Genomic DNA, 18637 nt, shown 5'->3' on the forward strand with positions numbered 1-18637 from the left:
GTCATTAAAATGCAAATCAATTTATAACATTTTTGACAAGAATTCTTCTGGATTTCTTTGTTGTTATTCTGTCTCTCACTGTTCAAATAAACCTACCATTAAAATTATATAATAATATAATAATATGCCATTTAGCAGACGCTTTTATCCAAAGCGACTTACAGTCATGCGTGCATAAATTTTTTTTGTGTATGGGTGGTCCCGGGGATCGAACCCACTACCTATAGACTGATCATTTCTTTGTCAGTGGGCAAACATACAAAATCAGCAGGGGATCAAATACTTTTTTCCCTCACTGTAACTCAGTAAAATCTTTGAAATTGTTGCATGTTGTGTTTATATATATTTTTCAGTATAAAGACACAACGTTACTGTACCAAGTGTCAGAAGGGGGTCTTTCAGTTAGTTTACTTTAATGACTCAGCTACTTTAATGCTTTTGACAGTGACGGCCACTATATATTTTACATATACATCTAAACAACTGAACATTAGTGAATTTCCCATCTCAAAATCCCAAATCAATAAGCCATTTCAAAATCCCAAATCACTGATGCTTAAAGTGCATGGGCAACATGTCCCAGTGAAGGAAAGAGAAGGAGACAAGAATAAAATCCATGTTATTACTATCATACATTATCCTGTCAACCATTATTCTTTGTTCACAATGATTGGCCTGTGTCCCATGATGAACAGTGCTGAGTAGTTGGGGTGAAGTTGATAATGCTGCTTGCAGTGCTTCGGCTTGAGACGCTCAACACCACTCAGTCTTTCAGAACCAGGGGTGCTTTGACTGTAGCAGCAACCTCAGCCCCCATGAGCTCCTCTACAATGGCCAGGGCAAACTCAAAGCTGCTTCCTGGCCCACGGCTGGTGATCAGATGGCCATCCTTCTGGACTCGAGCCTCCGAATACTTGTAGTGGCCTAGGGAGTGGAGAGGAACAGTGGTGAATAGAGAAAGAGACACTATCGTTATGCATAATACGGTAGTCTGCAAATGCGGATTATTTAGTACTGCTTTTCAAAAATTCCTATCCCCACCTTAACTTGCGTTTGTGCAGTATTTATTTTAAGTATTTCTGTCGCTGTGTTCACTGTTTGAGTCGATCAAATGCTGGTGCATAATGACTAGTCTCTCTAGAGATCTGCATTTCCAAATGCGTAGGGCAGGGATCATCAACTAGATTCAGCTGCGGGCCGATATTTTCTTGAGCGGATGGTCAGGGGGCCAGAACATAAATACAAATAATATGTAGACTGCAAATTGACCGCAAGAAGCCCAAACAGATATAATATTTAACTAAACATAATAATTTCAAACCTTGCTTACATTTGTATACGATCAAATCTCTATTATGCGTGGGAATACTTTGGAACAGATTTCCAAAATAAAAAATCACTTGGAGCTGCTTTGCTGGTGTTTTTACAGTCTTTTATGTCCAACAATAATACAAATATATACATTACTGTTAAAAAAATGTGGGGTCACTTAGAAATGTCCTTGTTTTCGAAAGAAAAGCTATTTTTTTTGTCCGTTAAAATAACATAAAATTGATCAGAAATACAGTGTAGGCATTGTTAATGTTGTAAATGGCTATTGTAGCTGGAAATGGCTGATTTGTAATGGAACATCTACAGTGGGGGAAAAAAGTATTTAGTCAGCCACCAATTGTGCAAGTTCTCCCACTTAAAAAGATGAGAGAGGCCTGTAATTTTCATCATAGGTACACGTCAACTATGACAGACAAATTGAGGAAAAAAATCCAGAGAATCACACTGTAGGATTTTTAATGAATTTTTTTGCAAATTATGGTGGAAAATAAGTAGTTGGTCACCTACAAACAAGCAAGATTTCTGTCTCTCACAGACCTGTAACTTCTTCTTTTAGAGGCTCCTCTGTCCTCCACTCGTTACCTGTATTAATGGCACCTGTTTGAACTTGTTATCAGTATAAAAGACACCTGTCCACAACCTCAAACAGTCACACTCCAAACTCCACTATGGCCAAGACCAAAGAGCTGTCAAAGGACACCAGAAACAAAATTGTAGACCTGCACCAGGCTGGGAAGACTGAATCTGCAATAGGTAAGCAGCTTGGTTTGAAGAAATCAACTGTGGGAGCAATTATTAGGAAATGGAAGACATACAAGACCACTGATAATCTCCCTCGATCTGGGGCTCCACGCAAGATCTCACCCTGTGGGGTCAAAATGGTCACAAGAACGGTGAGCAAAAATCCCAGAACCACACAGGGGGACCTAGTGAATGACCTGCAGTGCCAGACGTGTCCCCCTGCTTAAGCCAGTACATGTCCAGGCCCGTCTGAAGTTTGCTAGAGTGCATTTGGATGATCCAGAAGAGGTCATATGGTCAGATGAAACCAAAATAGAACTTTTTGGTAAAAACTCAACTCGTCGTGTTTGGAGGACAAAGAATGCTGAGTTGCATGGGGGGGGGGGGGGGGGGGGGGGGTAGAAGGATTACTTTATCCAGCAACAGTGTGTGAAAACCTTGTGAAGACTTACAGAAAACGTTTGACCTGTGTCATTGCCAACAAAGGGTATATAACAAAGTATTGAGAAACTTTTGTTATTGACCAAATACTTATTTTCCACCATAATTTGCAAATAAATTCATAAAAAATCCTACAATGTGATTTTCTGGATTTTTATTTTCTAATTTTGTCTGTCATAGTTGACGTGTACCTATGATGAAAATTACAGGCCTCTATCATCTTTTTAAGTGGGAGAACTTGCACAATTGGTGGCTGACTAAATACTTTTTTTCCCCACTGTACATAGGCGTACAGAGGCCCATTATCAGCAACCATCAGTCCTGTGTTCCAATGGCACGATGTGTTTGCTAATCCACGTTTATCATATTAAAAGGCTAATTGATCATTAGAAAACCCTTTTGCAGTTATGTTAGCACAGCTGAAAACTGTTGTGCTGATTAAAGAAGCAATAAAACTGGCCTTCTTGAGACTAGTTGAGTATCTGGAGCATCAGCAATTGTGGGTTCGATTACAGGCTCAAAATAGCCAGAAACAAAGAACTTTCTTTCAAAACTCGTCAGTCTATTCTTGTTCTGACAAATGAAGGCCATTCTATGCGAGAAATTGCCAAGAAACTGAAGATCTCATACAACGCTGTGTATTACTCCCTTCACAGAACAGCGCAAACTGGCTCTAACCAGAATAAAAAGAGGAGTGGGAGGCCCCGGTGCACAACTTAGCAAGAGGACAAATACATTAGAGTGTCTAGTTTGAGAAACAGGCGCCTCACAGGTCCTCAACTGGCAGCTTCATTAAATAGTACCCGCAAAACAACAGTCTCAAAGTCAACAGTGAAGAGGCGACTCCGGGATGCTGACCTTCTAGGCAGAGTTGCAAAGAAAAAGCCCCATCTCAGACTGCCCATCTTAATCTTTTCTTTTTATTGGCCAGTCTGAGATATGGCTTTTTCTTTGCAACTCTGCCTAGGTCGTCAGCATCCCGGAGTCGCCTATTCACTGTTGACGTTGAGACTGGTGTTTTGCGGGTACTATTTAAATCACCCGCAGGCTGCCAGTTGAGGAACCCTGGCCTAGGGTCTGGTCTACGAGACTGCATAATGACCTTGCATTAATGATTACCATAAAGTACGGAAGGTAACTGTTATAGTACCCTCTGCTGGACACAACGGACCACAGTCCTATGTCATTGTTCAGTAGTACCAATAATTTAGAAGTACTCATTGTGTTGCAAGAATATGCTGCATTTCCTGTCACACTGAGCCTGTGGAATTATCATACAGAAAGATTTCCTACCTGTGAATGTATTTTGTGCTTAACAACCCGCTAACAAATAACAAAACCACAGTGGCTGTGTTAGCCTGTGACCAAGCTATGTACAGTAGTACAGAGATTCATTAGCCTGGAACTTAGCCCTGTGTTAGCCAGGCTGTTTGGCTTTACCTCCAGTCATCATCTTGTCCTTAGCACCAGGGTGGGTGGTGACCGTGCTGCCGTAGGCAATACCGTGTGCCAGGAGCGCCGTGGGACCTGAGGTGAGGAGGGGGTGGGATTGTTAGACCAACACTATTCTCTCTGTATTCAAACTGTTGAAAACCGACATGGCAGTCTCTGGACATTGGACAACAAAGGTGTCAAATTATTCCTTCTCAAAAACCCAGAGGAGTCTATCAATACATCTTAATTTCACTTGCAGATTGACAAGTTTTTTTGTTTTACTTTGATGTGACATCACCACTAAAAGTCAGACCATGAAATAGAACCATGAAATAGGATCTAATATTAACCACATTTAGTTTCAATCCACCACTGCACGCCATTTTTAGAGGAAGGGAAAACCAGAGACAAAAAATAATGGACTTTATGTCTGCTGCATTAACATTGGTAACATCCTAGCACTGCAGTGAGCTCATCCTCAGACCGTTAATAAATAGAAAGCTATTGATCATGCTCCTTGGATGCCTTCCCATGCAGTCTAAAGATTACACTCCTCTCTGGCAGGGATAGTGGGGGCCTGCCAGTTAAATTAGAGCCCAGCTCCTCCTGTTACAGGCCTGTCTACACTCTGTCCTGAGGACACCAAGCTGGGAAAACGACTGTCTCCAGAGACAGGCCAGGGCTGACAAAGAGGAAGGTAGCGCACCCCTCTCTCTGAAGACTCCTGGCTTATAATAACAATAATGCATAAATGGATGGTCTTGGACAAACCAGTGATATGTTTCAGAAGGTAATATGAAATGGGAGACAGGAGGGTCTATGGCATTTATACACCTGCTATATATGGAGGAATTGAGTCAAGCACTTTTCACGCCTCTGTTCACATTAGAAATAGAAAGCATTATTTTCACATTAGCAGAGCACAATGTGACACTGCTGCTGATTCTCTGTTTGGTAGGTTCATTATATATTCCTGTGGGGACATCAGCCGTTTTCTAGGACGCCCTTCACTCCACTCTGCCAAATGGGTCCCATGTCCTCATTCACAACGTCCTTCCAGTGCCCTTCATCAGTACAGGCGGGCAGAAAGTCTCAGGGGTAGTGGGCTTTGTCAATGGCAATTATATGTGGATCTTAACCTAAGCTTCAATGGGCAATGTGTGTAAAAGTATAATACAGTAGTCTATCATAGAAAAATATTATTCTGTATTGGATTCCTGCTTAGTAATAATGGAAAGGCAAGGCAATGTCCCAATCTTATACTAAACTCAGCAAAAAAAGAAACATCCCTTTTTCAAGACCCTGTCTTTCAAAGATAATTCATAAAATAATAATAATTCGTAAAAATCCAAATAACTTCACAGATCTTCATTGTAAAGGGTTTAAACACTGTTTCCCATGCTTGTTCAATGAACCATAAACAATTAATGAACATGCACCTGTGGAACGGTCATTAAGACACTAACAGCTTACAGACGGTAGGCAATTAAGGTCACAGTTAGAAAGAGGCCTTTCTACTGACTCTGAAAAACACCAAAAGAAAGATGCCCAGGGTCCCTGCTCATCTGTGTGAACGTGCCTTCGGCATGCTGCAAGGAGGCATGAGGACTGCAGATGTGGCCAGGGCAATAAATTGCAATGTCCATACTGTGAGACGCCTAAGACAGCGCTACAGGGAGACAGGACGGACAGCTGATTGTCCTCGCAGTAGCAGACCACGTGTAACAACACCTGCACAGGATCGGTACATCCGAACATCACACCTGCAGGACAGGTACAGGATGGCAACAACAACAGCCCGAGTTACACCAGGAACGCACAATCCCTCCATCAGTGCTCAGACTGTCCGCAATAGGCTGAGAGAGGCTGGACTGAGGGCCTGTAGGCCTGTTGTAAGGCAGGTCCTCACCAGACATCACCGGCAACAACATTGCCTATGGGCACAAACCTACCGTCGCTGGACCAGACAGGACTGGCAAAAAGTGCTGTTCACTGACGAGTCGCGGTTTTGTCTCACCAGGGGTGAGCGGATTTGCGTTTATCGTCGAAGGAATGAGCGTTACACCGAGTCCTGTACTCTGGAGCGGGATCGATTTGGAGGTGGAGGGTCCGTCATGGTCTGGGGTGGTGTGTCACAGCATCATCGGACTGAGCTTGTTGTCATTGCAGGCAATCTCAACGCTGTGCATTACAGGGAAGACATCCTCCTCCCTCATGTGGTACCCTTCCTGCAGGCTCATCCTGACATGACCCTCCAGCCATACTGCTCGTTCTGTGCGTGATTTCCTGTAAGACAGGAATGTCAGTGTTCTGCCATGGCCAGCGAAGAGCCCGCATCTCAATCCCATTGAGCACGTCTGTGACCTGTTGGAATGGAGGGTGAGGGCTAGGGCCAATCCCCCCAGAAATGTCCGGGAACTTGCAGGTGCCTTGGTGGAAGAGTGGGGTAACATCTCACAGCAAGAACTGGCAAATCTGGTGCAGTCCATGAGGAGATGCACTGCAGTACTTAATGCAGCTGGTGGCCACACCAGATACTGACTGTTACTATTGATTTTGACCCCCCCTTTGTTCAGGGACACATTATTCAATTTCTGTTAGTCACATGTCTGTGGAACTTGTTCAGTTTATGTCTCAGTTGTTGAATCTTGTTATGTTCATACAAATACTTACACATGTTAAGTTTGCTAAAAATAAATGCAGTTGACAGTGAGAGGACGTTTCTTTTTTTGCTGAGTTTACATTCACTGGCTGACAGAAATTGCCCAATTAAACTCAAGATTATGATCTAAGCAATCTTGCCCCAGCAGACGTAATTGACACCGATACATTCTGGACTGTGTTAGCTGCAATGTACTAGAGGTGGATGTGTGTGTTCTCACAGAAGGAACAGTACCTGCACAGACAGCAGCGATCAGCCCTTTCCTGTCCTCCTGGTCCTTCAACACCTCTTTCACAGCAGGGGACTACAAGAGAAACAACATGGAGGCCACATACAGAGAGATGAGGCACTCTACATTATCATTCAGAATGTGTGTTATAACGCTGCAGTAAATGCTCCTCTGCTAGAGGGAATAAGAATTCCCATTAAATGGCTGTGGACATTCTAAGAAATGTCATAGATGAGTCAATGTTTCCAGCATGACAGAAAATCGGAATTGAAAGTTATTGTGGGACAACTGCCACAGAACTTGTAGTTATAAGGGCCAAAACCATAATACAATTTGGATTAGTATCATGTTGTCATACATTTACATTTTAGTCATTTAGCAGACGCTCTTATCCAGAGCGACTTACAGTTAGTGAGTGCATACATTTTTCATACTGCATAAATGTATATTTGCTTGTTTTTATAAACAATAATGATCATAAGATCATACTAAGTAAATGATATGTTAAATGATGGAAAATTATAGGACTTCTATAGTTTTTCTATGGTAAATTGTCCCCCAAGACAACTAAAACAATTCAAGGGCCAAATGTTACAGTATGCACCTGCAATATTATATTGGCAATGCCAGGGACACACAGGAGAGATTAATCTGCTGCAAAAAGTTCTGCCAATGAATGGCAAACATTAAGTGCATTCCTACCTCTGACAGGTTCTGGGCACCGAGAGCTCCCCCTGGTAGAAGAACCACATCATACGGACCCTGCAACCCAAAACATCAAAAGATACAAGGTCACGGATAACAAATTGATATTACCATGAATTAATGAAGAATGTTTTAAAGTGCATTATAAACTCTATAAAGTCAGAGAACAGCCTGCTCTGTGGACTAATGTGACTGAAGGGTGTGGAGCTGGGGGGAAGGGAGGGCTCTGACCTGCTTGCGGGCATCCTCAAGGCTGGTATCAGGAACAAGGTAGATGTCTCTGCTGCACTGCACTGGGTCTTTGCCTGTCAACCCTGCCAACGTCACAGCGATCTGCAGGATGTGGACACAAACAAAAGCACAACTACTTCAACTGACTGTCATTAGTCATTGCCTCTTAAATTAATCATAAAATCCCACTAATCAAATATGGGACTTTTAATTTGAAAAAATAAATCAGCTTCCTATCCTGCACTACAGTCACCTTTGACATTTGCAGTGGCCTTATACTCACGTTTTGAATATGACAACGCATTAGCTAACTGATTAACCATAGATAAAGACTGCATACTTGTTCATCATGTCTGTAGGCTAGATTATAATGGCTAGGTAGCCGACAATTATATCAACATCAAGCTAGCTAACCAGCTACCTACCTAGCTAGCTATGGCAAGAAATAGATCTGCATGCATGCATGTGTCAAACTAGCTTGGGCTGCAGCTTGACTGTGGCTAAATAATAAATAATAATAATATGCCATTTAGCAGACGCTTTTATCCAAAGCAACTTACAGTCATGTGTGCATACATTTTTACGTATGGGTGGTCCCGGAGATCGAACCCAAGCTAGGTAAATAAAATAGCTGCTAGAACACTAACTACCTGTAATGTGCAGCTTTTAGCTAGCTAGCTAAATGGAGCCAGCTAGCCAATTCTCTATTGAGATCAGTGTAATCAGTGTAGCTAATCTAACAACCAATTTAGCTCGATACATTTACAAACCCCAGCTCTACGCATGACGTCCACAGGTATAACAGTTTCCATCTCCTCCGCGCCTTTAGAGAGGATTACTAATGCCTTTTTGCCTGCCATTCTTGAGCGAGTGGGTGTGTGACTGTCAGCAACAAGACTGCAAATGTCTGTCAGAGGACTTTTATTTTGTCAGGAACCACAGCTCTCTGCAGGAACACATATGGCTACTACGGCTACGGGATCATTGATAGGACAAACAGAACCCTACATGGTTGAACTTATCAAAGAATTTCACAGAAGTAATTTGCCAAAATCAAATACACTATTGCATATATTCGATTATTCATTTTCATCTAAATATATGCAACATCATTGACTTTAATCGCAACATACTCTGCACTGGTAGGTTCAAATACATCCACCAGGGGGAGGCATTGACCCATACATTGTCAATAAAGCCATTGTAGATTGAGGTGTTTATATAATAAGCCTTCACTTTTGAGCCTTTGTTTGCCCCAACATATTTTTAAAAAAAGTGCGATTGAGGTTTATATTATTCAAGACATTATTCAAAACCTTAATGTTCATGATACAGTAATGAAAATATCTGAAAGAAAACTAGTTCAAACCCAAAAAATATTTTCTTAATTCCCTGATGTTTCTGAAATTAAGGGCCAATAAGGTCACTAACTTGTTGAAGCTCTGTCTGAGAATTTCTGCACGCACCAAATCCCTCCCAGCAGAAGAAGACATCTCTTAAGGCACCTCTGGGAATTATATTTCAGTGTAAATCCCAGACTTAATGTCTCGGGCTTTAGTGTGCAGGCACCCTTCCCAGTTTAATGTGCCAGTGTGCGTTCTGCTGCAGACATTCACTTTCATATTTGTGCGAGGAACAAGAGCCCAGTGAAACAGCAGATTAGACAAAGCGTTGGGGGTGCTAGCGGCAGTTTGTTTGTTGCTCATAGGCATGAGCCAATCCAAAAGGCAGCGGTGATTACCAACATATGCAGCTGGGATCAACTTAGCCAGACCCACAGTGGTATACAAGCTCATTTGCCTAAAACATGGTTTTATTTATCCATTTACTTATTTCTTTACAGAAGGAGCTCATAGTATGTTAATGATCACACTCAGGACACGCCTGTTAGAGTGATTTGCAAACCAGGTAACCTGGTAAGAATGTGGATTAGTATCAGAAACACTGACAATGCAAATTCAGTCTCTGAGCCATCTGTGCAAAGCCACAACAACTCAAATATTGCAGAGCAGACAAGTCTTTCCAGTTGTTTGCAACTTTCGTAAGTAAGCCTTTTTTGTTAATTAGAGAGTTTTTTTTACGAAGTATAATTGTGCAAAACAGGAGTCCTTCAAATACTGCTTTAATTTTCTTAAACAATTCACAATATTTAAACAAACAAAAGAGGAAATGTGAAATAATCTTATACTGTAAGATCATGTGAACAAGGGTTTCTAGTTAGTGGTCTGTGTACTTCAAGAGAGTCAGGATCAGGAAGGCTCTGATGATATACCATCATTTCAAATGGGAGCACAAATGGCCACTGACACTTGGAACCCTCCAACATTATGTTCCTCCAACACAGAGCGCAGGGATACTACTTTAAACCAGATTGAACGCCTCAAATCTGCAAAGAAAAAAAGACTAACAAGGGACATGAACAAGTGTCAGGCCTTTTCATCCTCGGTTGGCAGAACTACAAAATGTGTTTTATTTGATTTCTCTCTCTCTCTGGTATTTGTTCTGCTCATTGGGCCACATATGATATTTTCTTGTCGATGTCTGTTAGAGGAGCAGGAGACTGAGTGTTGATCAGTGAACTCTAGGTTATTATTATTCCCCAGCGAGTTCTGCCTCCTGCATGCCAGGCCTTCCTTCTGCTCTGCTTTATCTGGCCCACCACAGAGGTCTACTCACAAACCTGACGGGTTTCTGGAACCCAACCACTGGGATTCTACACTACAGAATCCTTTCCAGAAAAAAATGGGAATCCACAGACAGAAATTACTGTTTGTCACAAAGTAATCCTGTTACCATTGCTCTGAATATGAAACGCTGTAAACATGGAAATAAACTACATTTTGCTATGTGAATATACATGCGTTCCCTATTATATACAAGTTCCATGTTCGGTTAAGATATACAGCAGCAAACCCTTCTTCAGATTCTCAGGAAAGAGGTGCCACTACTCAAAATGGTCACAGTGAAATTGGTTCTGTGGGGAGAGATTAAAACATTTGAGAAGATTTTTGAAAATGTTTGCTACATTTCAGTCATACCGTGGTGGTGTGATTCAGATCATACAACTCTATGGTAAGTTCTCTTGGTTGAGTTTTTCTTCCCATTCAGTAAGAGCCAGTTCTGAAGGCTTTGTAGCACTACAGTTGAAGATGGGATGAATATTTAGGAACACTTTATCTGCCCATCTGTGCACAGGCTTTATCTTGTGTCTGTTTCACACATTGTGAGCCACGAGAGCAGGTGATGAGTGACAAACATATCATCTTGATATCATCTCAACGATATTACCTTAAGCTGCCAAGTGCTCAGGTGGCCTGTGTGTGGATGAATCTGGGGAACAAGGTGACTGTGAGTGAATGTTAAACACCTGGGTTAGCAGATGGCCATTCAACAGACACAAGATAGGGCCAGCTCAGTAACTTAAACTTTCAACAAGCTACCTTGATTTCAGGGAACTTGGATTTCAGAACTTTGATATTGGCAGTGGTATTGTGTGCAGTCCAACGGATACTATTCAAGAAACTCCTTTCCAGGACAAAAGTTCACTCCCTTAGTCTAACATAAGTTATAAACAACATATTAGTTATCATCAAGTCAAACAGGGAAACATTTAAATGAATCCAATTGTACGACTCACATAAAACATTTTTTTCCAAGCTTTTATGTTCTAAAAGATATTCATTTAAATCCAGTTGGGAACATGTTGTTTACAACCAAGAGACAATATTGCAAATTGAGTCAGCAGCTCATGAATGTGCTGTTTTGATTAGAATGTAAGTGTAACAACTCAAACACACAATTGCCCTAGAGCCATCTCTGGATGCAATAATCTCCCTGCCCTCAGACTGTGCCCCCCCTCCCAAAACCTTTTGAGGGGGGTACAAGTGACACTCTGCCTATCTCACCACCCCCTCTCTTTCTATCCCCTTTTCTGTAGTCTATCTTTCTGTGAGTCTCTCTCTCTCTGCCTCCATTAGATCCCCCAATGGCATGCAGTATGGCCTATCTTCAAACACTAATGCTGATGACTGGTCCCTGCAGCAGTACCCCCCACCCCCAGCCACCCCCAGCCTGCTCTTCCAAAGAGAGGGTAATAAAGACACAGGCAGGATTAGTGTTGCGTGCTTAACAAAGTGGTGCCAGAGAGAGAGGCCATGCCCACGGGCCGCTCCCCGACCCTGCTCTTCTCTGCTGGGGTCTCCCCAGCCTGTGCTTTTCTCAGGTCCGCTCTCTCTCCTCTCTCATGGGGTACTCTGTGGCTCGCTGATAGACTCTGAGTGGGTGCATTCATAATATTGACGTTAGAGAGGCACAGTGACAGTAGTCTTGAGTGGTTTAAGTACTGTGAGTATCTACCCTTAACCAAGGAAATGTATGCGAAAACAATTGAATTCTCCATTCGCTAGATTGTCCAGGATTTCTGACAACATTATTCCTGTGCAGTGAGAAAGCAAGTTTAATTAACATGTGGTTTTGTTTTCTATTAGACTTTACAAGTACATAACTGTTGCTGTTAACCTGGGGACTGGTTTGATGGAGGTCACATGCGTATCATTCTGAAATCACTGTGGACTGAAACAAATGGAAAACCATATTATTCTACATGTCTGCAAAACAGTGGGACTGGGATCTTATACAGTGAGGGAAAAAAGTATTTGATCCCATGCTGATTTTGTACGTTTGCCCACTGACAAAGATATGATCAGCCTATAATGTTAATGGTAGGTTTATTTGAACAATGAGAGACAGAATAACAACAACAAAATCCAGAAAAATGCTTGTCAAAAATGTTATAAATTGATTTGCATTTTAATGAGGGAAATAAGTATTTGACCCCTCTGCAAAACATGACTTAGTACTTGGTGGCAAAACCCTTGTTGGCAATCACAGAGGTCAGACGTTTCTTGTAGTTGGCCACCAGGTTTGCACACATCTCAGAAGGGATTTTGTTCCACTCCTCTTTGCAGATATTCTCCAAGTCATTAAGGTTTCGAGGCTGATATTTGGCAACTCGAAACTTCAGCTCCCTCCACAGATTTTCTCTGGGATTAAGGTCTGGAGACTGGCTAGGCCACTCCAGGACCTTAATGTGCTTCTTCTTGAGCCACTCCTTTGTTGCCTTGGCCATGTGTTTTGGGTCATTGTCATGCTGGAATACCCATCCACGACCCATTTTCAATGCCCTGGCGGAGAGAAAGAGCTTCTCACCCAAGATTTGACGGTACATGGCCCCGTCCATCGTCCCTTTGATGCTGTGAAGTTGTCCTGTCCCCTTAGCAGAAAAACACCCCCAAAGCATAATGTTTCCACCTCCATGTTTGACGGTGGGGATGGTGTTCTTGGGGTCATAGGCAGCATTCCTCCTCCTCCAAACACGGCGAATTGAGTTGATGCCAAAGAGCTCAATTTTGGTCTCATCTGACCACAACACTTTCACCCAGTTCTCCTCTGAATTATTCAGATGTTCATTGGCAAACTTCAGACGGCACTGTATATGTGCTTTCTTGAGCAGGGGGACCTTGCGTGCGCTGCAGGATTTCAGTCCTTCACGGCGTAGTGTGTTACCAATTGTTTTCTTGGTGTCTATGGTCCCAGCTGCCTTGAGATCATTGACAAGATCCTCCCATGTAGTTTTGGGCGGATTCCTCACCGTTCTCATGATCATTGCAACTCCACGAGGTGAGAGTTGCATGGAGTCCCAGGCCGAGGGAGATTGACAGTTATTTTGTGTTTCTTCCATTTGCGAATAATCGCACCAACTGTTGTCACCTTCTCACCAAGCTGCTTGGCGATGGTCTTGTAGCCCATTCCAGCCTTGTGTAGGTCTACAATCTTGTCCCTGACATCCTTGGAGAGCTCTTTGGTCTTGGCCATGGTGGAGAGTTTGGAATCTGATTGATTGATTGCTTCTGTGGACAGGTGTCTTTTATACAGGTAACAAGTTGAGATTAGGAGCACTCCCTTTAAGAGTGTGCTCCTAATCTCAGCTCGTTACCTGTATAAAAGATACCTGTGAGCCAGAAATCTTTCTGATTGAGAGGGGGTCAAATACTTATTTCCCTCATTAAAATGCAAATCAATTTATAACATTTTTGACATGCGTTTTTCTGGATTTTTTGTTGTTGTTATTCTGTCTCTCACTGCTCAAATAAACCTACCACTAAAATTATAGACTGATCATTTCTTTGTCAGTGGGCAAATGTACAAAATCAGCAGGGGATCAAATACTTTTTTCCCTCACTGTAAATGTTGTCACATTAGATAAGTGTTACATGTGAGATCCATTTAATTATACACAAGTTAAAGGTTCAGGCCTATGAAGACGGTTAATGAAGAGCCGTGTACGGTACAGGACAGGTGAAGAGGAGAGAGCCATTGTTGATGGAGAGCCGTGTACGGTACAGGACAGGTGAAGAGGAGAGAGCCAGGGTTGATGGAGAGCCGTGTACGGTACAGGACAGGTGAAGAGGAGAGAGCCAGGGTTGATGGAGAGCCGTGTACGGTACAGGACAGGTGAAGAGGAGAGAGCCAGGGTTGATGGAGAGCCGTGTACGGTACAGGACAGGTGAAGAGGAGAGAGCCAGGGTTGATGGAGAGCCGTGTACGGTACAGGACAGGTGAAGAGGAGAGAGCCAGGGTTGATGGAGAGCCGTGTACGGTACAGGACAGGTGAAGAGGGGAGAGCCAGGGTTGATGGAGAGCCATGTACGGTACAGGACAGGTGAAGAGGAGAGAGCCAGGGTTGATGGAGAGCCATGTACGGTACAGGACAGGTGAAGAGGGGAGAGCCAGGGTTGATGGAGAGCCATGTACGGTACAGGACAGGTGAAGAGGGGAGAGCCAGGGTTGATGGAGAGCCATGTACGGTACAGGACAGGTGAACCATGCAGCTATTGCTACCATGTTACTCCCGCAAAACACAGTGTGACAGATTAGGGCATGGCTCTCACACCCAGCGGCCCACTTTTCACACGGTAGCTGTCTCAGGCCACGTTACGCACATCTCTTAGTTGGCTCATGTTGTAGGTTGAGTAATGTAATTTACTGTACACCCTCAGTCTATGCACTACACAGATATGGTGACTATCAATGCTCTCCTTCCTTCTGCTCCACTACAAACCCCCAATATTATGGTCTCTCCCCCGCCTGTCTGTTTCAGGTCCTTTCTCCTCCTCAAGCTGTTTGCTTTTTACCTCAGTCACGCTAGTGAGGATTCACACTCCATTAAGGCCCAGTGTGTGTGGCGGAAAGGCCAAATTCTGTTAATACATGTTCAATCACATTTGATTATATGATAAAGCCTATGCTTCTAAATGTTGATTGAAGTCTATTTCAGAGGCAGGGAAAAAGGCCTCAATTCACTTCCTCTTCCTATTTCCTATCCACAGTTGAGCATATAGTATAGATTTACTGTATAAAAATGTAGATCACGCTAAAGTGTGATACATATTACCTAATTGAGTAGCATGTCTGTATGTAAACTGGTTCTACAAATAATATAGCTGGGTCAGGTATCCCAGCTATTATTGATAGGGGCTGACATTTTGGGGTAAAATACTTTTTTTTTTAAACTTTCTTTGGAAATGGATGAGATCAACCAGCATGTCAGGGGCTTTATGCAAGTGAAGAGGCATGCAGGTTTATTCTATTTTTACCAAGCCTTATAGATTAACATAGTGTACCTGTCCCTGCCATGCTTTTGGTATTCTATCCACTAACTCCAGCTAAAGTTAACTGGATTCCTCGCACTTAATCCCACACTTTTTTATAATAGCATGAAAATATTTTCCTGAAATTAATGCTGTTTTTCTTATTGTTGGAATGTACACTTTCAGCTTGGAATGTAATTTTTCCGGCATTTGGATATAAACTACCTATGGACAGATACAGTGGTATCTCAATTACGTCTGTTTTTTCTTACTGTTTCCATACTTTTGATTTCCACTTAAAAGAGAAAGGTGATATTCCTATGATTGGAAATGTCTAATGTTTCTTCTCGAAGCGGGTGCTCTGTCCTGTGCAGATAAGGCCATGTGAGATGTGCCTGTCTGAAATGAAACCCTGACAAACAGAAGAGCACTGTCTTCCCAGACACAGTGGGAGAGGACGAGGCTGGGATGGAAGCCTTTGAGAGCAGTGCCTTTAATATCTGCACCGCTGTAACATCAGTAAGGTGACATTTCGGCAGCACCATCAAGATCCAACGGTGGCCATGCTGCTCCCACAATCAATTATCCATGCATAACTTTCCGCTAGTGTGTGGACATGAATCAGTCCAGGACAAGGCCTCTCCTCCGCCTTGATTCACAAGAAAAGAGCTGGGGCCTTTCATTCAACCCCTAAGAAAGGAGGCAAACGCTCGGCTTACGGATAAGAGGGAGGAGAGAAAAACTTGCAAATAGACCTAAATCATTATTTAGAGACGGTCAATTTTTCAGAGATGGTCAAAAGTGATTTACTCCACCAATGGTGGAATCTGATGGACAGAGAACAATGACTCCACTGAAATAATAATGACTATAAAATGTATGGAGGAAGATGTCCTTCATATTGCTCAATAAAGCATTTCCTGATAAAAGTGATAACTACACAGATAAGAAAACCACAAAATGTCTTCTAATTGGTCAATCAAAGGTCAACTGGCCCTTTTGCGTTTGCCAGCTATGCCATTTCACTTTTCAGGTCAAAATGTAGAGTCTTCCATGCATGACTATACAATGATTTGTCTTAAAACTGTTACTGTAGGTGTAGAGTATAAGAGTGTGAGTGTTACTTTTATGGTAACAGTAGGCCTATATGGATGTTTAAGTAATGAGCTGTGTTACTGTGTGTGCCACGTTTAGCTGTGTGGTGTACATTGTCTTGAGTGATTAGTCGTAGTATGTGTTCTACAGTGCTGCGAGGACTCCACAGCCATTCAGCCAGCCGGCCCTGCTGTGTTTGACAAACAGAACCATTCCACTCCACCACTCCACTTCATTTCCATCAGTATGCTATCACTGGGCTGTCAGCGGCCGGATTGGCCTGTAGTTCGCAGGATGAAAGGAAGGAGATCCTGTTGAGTGAATAATCTTGCCAGTTTACAGAAGAGAGTGGATGTCGACTTGACAGACTGTGGGTTGGTTGCACACAGATTTGGGATTCATGGCCAATTCCATAGTCCCTTTAAGTCTGGAAGTGTGAATGTGAAATCAATGGTGCATCCATACAACAGTTTGTTTGCTGGGCTCTGAGACGCTTTGAGATTAAAATAAAAGTCATGGATCTTCACCTTAAGGTTTGAGGACATGGAGAAGAGAACCTCAACAAAGCGTTCAAGCATAGAATACTCCATTCTCCTACAATATTTAGAATGTTCTTGTATTATTCAAGCCTGTCTGTATTTTACAAAACAATACCATTGAACAAATAATTGATTTTTTTTTTTTTGTATAGTTGCCATAAAATTATACATGTAAACAGGATCTTAGACACTACTACAATGTACGCTAAGACTTCAAACCTTATCTCCACCTTTCCATATCATATATTTTAGTGAGAAGACATCCCAGTGAGAGGACATTCAACATCCTAAAGTGGAATAACTTAATTAACCCTTCATTAAACCTGTGTGTGTGTCAACGTGTGTACAGTACAGCCGTCTGGTTTGGCTGAGGCTCCCATTTTATGCTGCTGTTTACTTCATATACAGGTCTGCAGTCTGTAGTGCTCCATGGTCCCTGGTTAAATGACTTTACTCTGAACATAACCCAAAGTGGCAGCAGCAGTAGAAGCAGTAGCGGTAGCAGCAGTAGAAGCAGTATCAGCAGTATCAGCAGTAGCAGTAGCAGCAGTAGCAGCAGTAGCAGAAGTAGCAGTAGCAGCAGTAGAAGCAGTAGCAGCAGTAGCAGCAGTAGCAGAAGTAGCAGTAGCAGCAGTAGAAGAAGTAGCAGTAGCAGCAGTAGCAGAAGTAGAAGTAGCAGTAGCAGAAGTAGCAGAAGCAGCAGTAGAAGAAGTAGCAGTAGCAAAAGTAGCAGAAGTAGAAGTAGCAGTAGCAGAAGTAGCAGTAGCAGCAGTAGAAGCAGTAGCAGAAGCAGCAGTAGAAGAAGTAGCAGTAGCAGAAGAAGCAGCAGTAGAAGCAGTAGAATAAGTAGCAGTAGCTAAAGTAGCAGTAGAAGCAGCAGTAGCAGCAGCAGCAGTAGCAGTAGCAGCAGTAGAAGCAGTAGCAGCAGTAGCAGTAGAAGAAGTAGCAGTAGCAGCAGTAGAAGCAGTAGAGGTAGCAGAAGGTCTGCAGTCTGTAGTGCTCCATGGTCCCTGGTTAAAGGACTTTACTCTGAACATAACCCAAAGTGGCAGCAGCAGTAGAAGCAGAAGCAGTAGCAGAAGTAGCAGCAGTAGCAGCAGTAGCAGTAGTAGCAGTAGCAGAAGTAGCAGTAGCAGAAGCAGCAGTAGCATAAGTAGCAGTAGTAGCAGTAGAAGAAGTAGCAGTAGCAGAAGTAGCAGAAGTAGCAGTAGCAGCAGTAGCAGAAGTAGCAGAAGTAGCAGTAGCAGCAGTAGCAGAAGTAGCAGTAGCAGAAGTAGCAGAAGTAGCAGTAGCAGCAGTAGCAGAAGTAGCAGCAGTAGCAGAAGCAGCAGTAGAAGAAGTAGCAGTAGCAACATGTAGCAGAAGTAGCAGCAGTAGCTGAAGTAGAAGCAGTAGCAGCAGTAGCAGTAGCAGCAGTAGAAGCAGTAGCAGCAGCAGAAGTAGCAGTAGCAGTAGCAGAAGTAGCAGTAGCAGCAGCAGCAGTAGCAGAAGTAGCAGCAGTAGCAGTAGTAGCAGTAGCAGCAGTAGAAGTAGAAGAAGTAGCAGTAGCAGCAGTTGAAGCAGCAGCAGTAGCAGCAGT

General features: G+C 42.8%; 1 protein-coding gene across 1 annotated transcript; it reads right to left on the reverse strand.

Annotated features, from left to right (window-relative positions):
* Positions 1-386: 386 nt before the first annotated feature.
* LOC311133790 (Parkinson disease protein 7 homolog) lies at positions 387-8678 on the reverse strand. Its single transcript, XM_084167362.1, has 6 exons — positions 8546-8678; positions 7776-7877; positions 7542-7601; positions 6845-6914; positions 3955-4041; positions 387-924 (listed from the first exon to the last, which is right to left on the reverse strand). Exons 1-6 carry the CDS (start codon positions 8633-8635, stop codon positions 764-766), a joined length of 570 nt encoding a protein of 189 aa, XP_084023488.1. The 5' UTR covers positions 8636-8678; the 3' UTR covers positions 387-763.
* Between the last annotated feature and the right edge of the window lie 9959 nt (positions 8679-18637).

Source organism: Coregonus lavaretus (assembly GCF_964263955.1).
Source record: "Coregonus lavaretus genome assembly, chromosome: 8".
Lineage (NCBI taxonomy): Eukaryota > Metazoa > Chordata > Actinopteri > Salmoniformes > Salmonidae > Coregonus > Coregonus lavaretus.

What these genes read in the sequence shown, in the direction of transcription:
- LOC311133790 (XM_084167362.1), bottom strand. Translation starts at nt 8,635, where the DNA reads ATGGCAGGCAAAAAGGCATTAGTAATCCTCTCTAAAGGCGCGGAGGAG. An exon ending in ACGTCATGCGTAGAGCTGGG is followed by an intron (nt 7,878 to 8,545) that starts GTTTGTAAATGT and finishes CACATCCTGCAG; the next exon opens with ATCGCTGTGACGTTGGCAGG. An exon ending in GTGCCCAGAACCTGTCAGAG is followed by an intron (nt 6,915 to 7,541) that starts GTAGGAATGCAC and finishes TTTCTCTTGTAG; the next exon opens with TCCCCTGCTGTGAAAGAGGT.